The 8,637-nt window shown below is 34.9% G+C and overlaps 1 protein-coding gene across 1 annotated transcript; it reads left to right on the forward strand.

Annotated features, from left to right (window-relative positions):
* Nucleotides 1-4,821: 4,821 nt before the first annotated feature.
* LOC117912036 (U-box domain-containing protein 27) lies at nucleotides 4,822-6,373 on the forward strand. The gene has a single exon (XM_034826460.1). The coding sequence runs from the start codon at nucleotides 4,896-4,898 to the stop codon at nucleotides 6,132-6,134; it is 1,239 nt and encodes a 412-aa protein (XP_034682351.1). The 5' UTR covers nucleotides 4,822-4,895; the 3' UTR covers nucleotides 6,135-6,373.
* The last annotated feature ends 2,264 nt before the right edge of the window (nucleotides 6,374-8,637 follow it).

The raw sequence follows: 8,637 nt of genomic DNA on the forward strand, positions 1-8,637 counted from the left end.
TTGCTTTCACTCAACAAATCCCTGGATTCCACCAAATTATGCTTTGCTTTCTTGCTTTTAGAAGGCTTTGGTATTGGGTCTTGCCTATGAATACTAAAATTCCTGTTTAAAAGTCAAATACAAATTTGAAAGATGGTTGGATAGCATCTTAAGGCATATACCACATTTAAAAAAAAAATTAATTTTATCAAGCCAGACTATAATACTAAAGAGGTTTTTTTTTTAATCAAAAAGTACGATCAATCAAATAAGTTTGTTTTATATTTGTCGGATTTTTTTACAACTCCATCTTATTATTTGTAAATTTAAATTTGAAAGAATCAATCTCCTTCAAATTTCATATTAAACTATTGATATATGAATCTGAATACTAATCCAAGGAAAGAGGATATTAAAAAAAAAAGAAAATCAATCAACGATCCTACCACTCTTACCAAGGTAATGAATAATCTTTTTTAAGGGTTCATAAAAAAAAGAACAAATTCTAAAATAGTAAATTTTATGGAATATTAAACTTTTATACCGGGACTCATCTTTATCACCCTTCTTCGTCTTCCAATAAAATTAGATCATAAAAAACGTAGTTTATAACGATCATCATTTATTTATTTTGGATTTAATCACTTAGCAACAAATACAATGACGGGTTATGGTTGTATTTCTAGTAAAGACTAGGGAAGATGCAAAAGGCAATTAATGTAATAAGTAGAAGAATAATAAATGGGTGTGTGCATTGATTGCTAATGGAGTATAGTTTGATAGTGGAAAATTTCGGTTAGGGAAGACCATTTCATCGTGCCATGCACAATCAATATGAAGTGATGTACACGAAACAATAGATGGAAATGGCCAAATGGGTAAGCAATCATGCTACCACCCCTCCATGTCCATGTCCATGTCCACGTCCATCTCTATTTATCCCAATATTCCAAGTTATCAGTGTAATGAGTAAGGACTAACCCATCATCTCAAACACAACCTATGATGGAGCTATACATTTTTAGGGTTTTTGAAAAATAAAATAAAGTTTAAATCATTACGTTTGAAATTTTATTTTTGAATTTACATGGTTTGTGAGGAGTAAAATAAAAAGGGGTTTTTTTTTAAATAAAAAAAAAAAACTTCTTTTTAAATACGAAATTTTAATATTATCATTTAAAAAATTAACTTTAAAATTTGAAATTTATCCTAAATTAATTTTAATTATTGTATATAGCATGTTCATAATGTCTACATTTATTAGAAGGTTTTTTAGGGTCCATTATAGCTTTTTAAATAATTAAAAATTTTATCTTAATTTATAGTTTAACTAGTTACAAGTAAGGGTGTTTGGTGAAACTTAACGAGTTAAGCTGATTTAAGTTAAATTATACTTAAGTTATTTAATTTTTACTTTAAATATTAAAGTTGTTTGATAAAATTTATTTTAAATTATCAAATTAATATATTCATCCTCATAAATTATAATTATGACAAAATAAATCAAGTAACAACAAAGTTCGTGGAGTAGTTAAAGAAATAGTAAAAATAATTAGGATAAATAAAGGTGAAAATGTAAAATAAATTAATTATTTTTATTAATTACTTAAAATTATTTTTTATTTTAAGTTATACCATCAAGTTATTTTACCAAATATATTTAATTTATTTAATGAATTAAATTAAGTTATTAAATTGGTTTACCAAACACCCATTTAAAATTACTTTTTTTTAAAAAAAGAAAGTAAAATAGATTTTGATTTGTATGCATTAAATGGAAATTATTTATACAAATGCATTAAGAGAAATGGTAATATAACAAAGCTATGTAGTTTTGATGATGGAATATACAATAAGCACTATAGGTTATACAACAAATAATAAAAATAAAATGATTAAAGTAAGGGGCCTATTGAGTGGTTGGTATTAATCCATTATGATTTTAACAAATAATACCCATAGTAATAATAATAAAGTTGTAAACTAATGATCATATTTTTAGGAAGTGGAGCATCATATATTCATTAATTGCTTCTAGGTAGCCTTTAAGTATATCAATAATGAATTTCCAATGGAATCCCCTTTTCTAACATACCATCAATGGGGGCGTGCCATGAATTTTACTTTATCCCAAGTTTGGTGATTCAATCAATTTCAATTTCACGTGTAGCCTTTCTTTGGTATTAAAATAATATTAAGGAAAGCGTAAAAAAATGTAAAATTAATTAAAGTTACTGTATTTTTAAATTATTTAATATTTATGTAAGTAAGAAAAAATAATTTATTGGTTTTTAATTTTTTTTATTTCAAAAGTTATTTAATTAAAATGGTTGTTGGAACCAATTTTGGAAATCTAGTCCTCCAATATTTATTGACAAAAATATCCTTATTTTTTTTATAATGATAATTCTTTATTTTAAAACTTATATATAAATATTTTAAAAAATTAAAAACATTCATATAAAAAATAAGTTATATAGGGATTATTTCATTCTTTTTAATCAATTAATTATTTTTTTAAATCAAATATAATTAAAAAAAATAAGTGTTTTTTAATTATTTAATATTTATATAAAAATAAAATAAAATAAAATTGAAAAAATATAAAAATAATTTTGTCCTTCTATTTTTTTATTTTTTTATTCCAAAGAAAAGTTTGAATGGAATTGTATTCAATTATGACAAAGAAAAAAAAAAAAAAATTCCCTTCCCCTTCGCCTTTCTCTATCCTTATCCCTTTTGTTCACAATTTCTACATGGGTAAAGCCAAATTTTTTTAGGTTGAAGTAATCACTTTTTGTTAGCAAGAAGATAAAACACAAGTGAGAAACGATGCCACCAAATTCAAACTTCGGATAAAGCAATTCAAAATCAAAGTAAAAAAGATCACACAGCTCCGAGTCAAAAAAAATGTGGAAATCATGTGGAATGAAGATAGAGAAAAACAAAGCAAGAAAAAGTAAATCCAAAGCACATACAAGAAGCCTCTGTTGAAGCTTGAAGCTTCAAACTTGGAAACTCCAACATCAAAATTGCCTAATTCTGATTATATAAATATATTAAACAAGTGGTCAAGTACCAAAACACTTGTCCTAATTAAATTTACTAAAAAAAAAAAAAAAAAAAAACTTGAGAAAATGGAATTTTGATGAGTCCGTATTCCTGGGCCCACGGGTGGTGGGGGAGTGGTTCTGTGGTTGCCCCGGCTATGAAGTTAGAAAAAACCACAAAATTTGACTTAGAAATCAGCTACAGCGAGGCATTGGCGTGTGGTGCAGAACCACCAAATTGGACTTTTTGGGGCAATTAGGTAGGTCAATTTCTTAAAGGAGCCTTCTTTGTCTTTGAAATTTTTGGCTTTCCCAATCCCCTCTTCCATCATAATAATACACACTAATGTCGTAATCAAACATGTCTCTACGTCCTTTGAAATTTGGACTACATTATGATATTCTCCTTCACTCTTTTGCTACCCAACTTGTATTTTATTTTTTCAATTGGGTACGCTCCAAAGTGGGAAAATAATTTTACCTTGGGTATTTGTACCATCACGATATAAACTATATAGTAGGTATATTTGGAAGAATAAAATAAGAGGGGGAAAAGAAAATTCACCGTTCTAGACTAGACTCAATGAATGGAAATGGGAATCAATTTCTTCCACAATTGAAGCAACACCATGTGTAGGCGTACTGGAGGTTGACGTGAGGATGAGTACCACATTTATCATTTATGTGTATGTCAGCATTTGATCTGCTTCATTAATACACTTATTTTATTTTTGACTTCTATTACTTGTTCCATCATGGCTAGTATTTCTAAATAATTAAAATAGAAAATTTTGGATTCCACGAAAGATTGAATGAAGACGATTTTTGTTTCCTTCTTTTTCTTTGTGTCTTAGTAAAACACGGCAAGAATGGACTAGCAATACCTTTTCTCCCAATCAAAAGCATTGGTAGTCAACTAAATTCACTGCCAAATTTGAAATTTCAATTCCAAACTGCCCCCAGTTGAAAGATGGGTTCTAGTTTATTTACTTTGTGAGACATTGAAAGGTAAAACGGAGAATACTCATTGCCATTAGGGCCATAGCAGAGGGTGAAGAAATGTGTCAGAACTCAGAAGAAAGCTGAGTTCTGAGTTGGGAGTTCAGAAGGGTTGTCCTATTACTAGGAAATACTAGTCACTTTCGGTGCTATTATAATACTGTTCCTCCGCATTGGGATCCGTAAAACCAACCTGCTCACTTCTCCATTCATCTTCAATGTATCAATTTCAGCCCTACAGTGCGTGAACCTTGGATGGAATCATGGAACCAGTTGGGCCTAGGAAAATATTTAGATATAAGGGGGTAATGGGGGAGGAAGAGGAAGAATTAAAAACCAAGGACAGGGCGTACCAATAAAATAAAAAAAGAAAAAAAAACCCGTAAATCAATGGTTTGTGCACCTTGTGATGTAATCCACCGACCAACCGAACCCTCGGTGGTCCCCGCTTCCCCCGCAAATACTCCTCATTGCTCTGTGGGCCCCACGATTCTCCCTCATTTCCACCACTCCCTCCTCCTTCAATCCCAACGCTCCATCCCCTCGTGATTCACGACCGCCACTCTGATCCCCCAATCTCACGGCCCTCAACCCCACGAACCTCTCTGCACGGTCAACACTCGAATATAAATAACTTAAAATAATAGCTCCCCCTTTGACCAAAGACCAAAGCTGTAGAATATAATAATAAAAAAAAATATTACCAGAAAAAAGTACCTTTTGCTCGCGTCATCAAAGCTTTGACTCTGTTTCTCTCTCTTCTTAAATCCTCCCTTCGCTCCCCTTTTTATCTGTTCTTCTTCGTCTTCTTCAGCAGCTCTACTGCTCTTCCAGCAAAATAATTCTGTGCTTTCGCAAAAGTTGAAGATGGTGAGGGATGACTTGTTTATTACAGTTCCCAGCCTTTTCCGTTGCCCGATATCTCTGGACGTCATGAAGTCCCCGGTGAGTCTCTGCACCGGCGTCACCTATGATCGCTCGAGCATTCAGAGGTGGCTCGACAACGGCAACAACACTTGTCCGGCCACTATGCAGGTGCTCCACAGTAGGGACTTTGTGCCCAACCACACCCTACAACGCCTCATCCAGATCTGGTCCAACTCGGTCCGCCACCGCTCCAACTCGCCCGACTCCCCCATCCAGCTCGTTCCCTCTCTGTCCCCAGACCAAGCGAGGGACCTGATTAAAGAAATCGAGAGCAAGCCAGAGGACTGTCTCGAATGTATGTCGAAGATTATTTGTTTCGCGAGAGAGTCCGAGGAAAGCCGCAAGTTTCTTGCGAGAATTGATGGATTCGTGTCGTTGCTGGTTGATTTTCTCGGCAGCGGCAATGCTAATTTCCTTGCGCTTGAACAAGTGGTGAGGGTTTTGGACATGATTATAAGTGAGCACGAAGATCATAAGCAGCTGGCGAATTCGATGCTGAAGAGTGATCGCGATTGCTTGTCTTCAATCCTCCTCGTTTTGCAACAAGGAAGCGCGGAATCTAGAATCGCATCTGCTAGGGTTTTGGAGTCGATCGCAATCGATGCTGAATCGAAGCTCTTGATAGCCGAAAAGGATGGATTATTTTCTGAATTGATTCGCATAATGAGCACCGAGACCGATCCTACAATGATAGAATCAACCTTGTCTTGCTTGATCGCAGTATCAATGCCGAGACGCATCCGACCAAAAATCGTGAGACTCGGCGTCGTCAAGCAACTCACGAAATTATTATCCGATCCCAACTGGAGCGTTTCGGTGACCGAGAAGGCTCTGAAACTGCTGGAAATGGCATCATCGTGCAAAGAGGGAAAATCCGAGATATGTGAGAACTCCGAGTGCGTATCTGCCATAGTGCAGAAGATGTTGAAGGTGTCGAGCACGGCGACGGAGCACGCCGTGACGATACTGTGGAGCGTGTGCTATTTGTCAAGAGACGACAGGGCTCAGAGCACGGTCACCCAGAACAACGGATTGACCAAGATTTTGGTGCTTATGCAGAGCAATTGCTCGCCGGCGGTGAGGCAACTAGCCGGAGATTTGTTGAAAATATTCAGAGTGAGCTCCAAATCGTGTCTGTCAAGCTATGATACCAAAACAACCCATATCATGCCTTTTTGACTCATCTATCACTGATTTTCTTCCTCTCTTTCTATATTGAATGAGACGGAGACGGAGACGGAGACGGAGATGGGGATGGAGAGAGAGACAAGTTTGTATATGCAAAGACAAATTTTGTTAACCAATAGAAGAAAGAATTCATTTGATTTTGTTTACATGTCTGTTTCTTCCATTTCAGTTTCTTGCCTTTTTGTTAGGCACATGGGAAAAAATCAAAGTGGCTGAAAACTCTGTTCTTATCTCTGACTCAAAACCCTTCCTTTTTCAACAAAATTAAATCTCAATTATGTAGTATAATTCGTGCAAATGGGCCTTCTCCCCTGTCTTGAAAGATCTTAGGAAATATTACTTTTAGAGAGAGAAGAAAAAAATCTTTGCAAATATTACTTTTAGAGAGAGAAAAGAAAAAAGAACGGCTCATACTGAGAAGAATCAGATGGGTCACTGCTTTGGTGCAATTATTTTTTTAGAGAAGTTGGGGCAAGACAGAGAAAGACAAGGTGCCGCAATTGCTGAAATGGTTGCTTTGTATTATATATATAAACCATTGTAGCTTTCCCTTTCACTTAAAAATTGGTTTGGTCACCGCAAGGCACTAGCAGTAGCCATTGCTGAAAGGGATTGGAATCATATCCCAAAAAGAAATGGAGAGATGGATAGCTAGGTTTGACCCCTCCAGATCTCTAATGAATGGGTTGGCTGAGTGGCTTGGAAGGCCAAGGATTGGCTCCAAATCAACAATTGGGATGCCGTTTTGTTCCTTTCTATGTTTCATGGCTTCTTGTGGTCTGGGTTTGGCAAGGGCATTGGATCCAGTGCGACTGAGAGTGAGCATTGCGCGGAAACCAAGAATATTAAACAGTAGTTGGGTGGTATGGATGGAGTGCGAGTGGAAGGAGTGATGATGGGAATGGGGTAGAATGTTGGGTCAAAATGGACACCTCACGTGAGCTTTTGGGTTGGGAACTCCCGCTTGCTTTAAGCAATGCTCAGTGGTTGGACGTTGGACGTGCGAGTGGGAGCACCTTCATCATTGTTTTATTTCCTAGCCAACTTATTTGCTATATTTGTGTAGGATCTTGAGGTTTTGTATTACAGACATTACCATTGAGGTGGAGAGAAATGCATAAAATTAAAATTTTAATTCTCCTCTATTTGCTACATGAAACATGTGTAAAGCAAATCCTATAATTTTCAACTACCTTTGTAAAAGTAAAACAAACTTTTCTCGAATTGTGAACACCCCTTACAAATCGAAGAGACATTGAGGTGGAGATTTGGTCTTTTGTGAAAGGGACGTGGGCCGGGGTGGGGCATGGATATTGGATAGGAGGACATAATTTCCAGTTTGAAGAAACATTCATCACACGTAATTCAATTGACAAGACAATGTTGATTGTGTGCAAAAGAAAAAACAAAAAAATTGTCCTCCCTCACTTCACCACCATTTGACATGTCAGAGGCAGAGGTGCCCCTAGTCTTCTCCAACTCCCACTTTCTCTCGCTAATTCCCTAATCATCTCCCCCCCCCCCCCCCTGCTGGATGGATCTTATCCATTTCCCTTTCCCTTTGCTTTACCACTAATCATGTTTCCCCCCACGACCCGCTTTTGTTTTTTCCCATTGCCACCTCCAACACTCTCAATTATTTTCCTTCCTTTCTTTACACTTTTGTTTCAAATGTTATTATATGCTATTAAAGGCAAATCTAGGGGTAATCTTAGGTTATACTTATTTGATTATATTGTAAAATAAAAGAGACCTCCATGTCCAACCGACAAAATCTGAACTTTCCTAATCGACCCTGCATTCAAATTTCCAATTAAAGTAAAAATTAGGATAAATTTGAATTGATTTTCAAATCCACAAACCCCTCTGACTTTTGCACTGCCTGATGGGCTGGGTCTCAAGAAAATGGGCTAGGAGGGTGGGGAAAAGCTAGGCCCATTTTTAGAAGTGGGTGAAGAAATGTGTCACTGTTGAAGGTCCATGGAGAAGCATCATTTACGGTGTCACCCATTTATATAAATAAAAGCTATAAATTGCATAGTGACAATATTAGGTGTGAGTGAGGACACCAACTATTTTTAAGGATGGGAATAAGGCTGTTATTTTTACAAAAAAGTTTGAAATTTAAATAAATTAATCAATGATGAGTTTTGAGATTTTTTTGAAAACTTGAGTTCAAGACAAATTTGGGTATTATCTTATCTTGCCTGCCCTAATTATATATAAAATTAATTAAATTAAATTTTAATTTCTTATTTTTAATATATAATAATAATAATACTTTTTAATAAAATAGGTTATAAATCATCCTATTCTTTTAAACCAACTTTTTTATTTGCTAACACATTGTATCTTTTAGTAGAATAAATATTTTATTTCACATGGGCCAAACAACGAACTAGAAAATAGAGAAATGGAAAAACAGTTCTATTTGTCATTAGTTAATATATTTAGATTATATTTTAAAATGGAAATAAAAAAAATTATTATTATG

The sequence above is a fragment of the Vitis riparia genome, chromosome 4, assembly GCF_004353265.1.
Source record: "Vitis riparia cultivar Riparia Gloire de Montpellier isolate 1030 chromosome 4, EGFV_Vit.rip_1.0, whole genome shotgun sequence".
In the NCBI taxonomy this organism is placed as follows: Eukaryota; Viridiplantae; Streptophyta; class Magnoliopsida; order Vitales; family Vitaceae; genus Vitis; species Vitis riparia.

Excerpts from the sequence above, each read along its gene's own strand:
- LOC117912036 (XM_034826460.1), top strand. The coding sequence starts at position 4,896 with ATGGTGAGGGATGACTTGTTTATTACAGTTCCCAGCCTTTTCCGTTGC.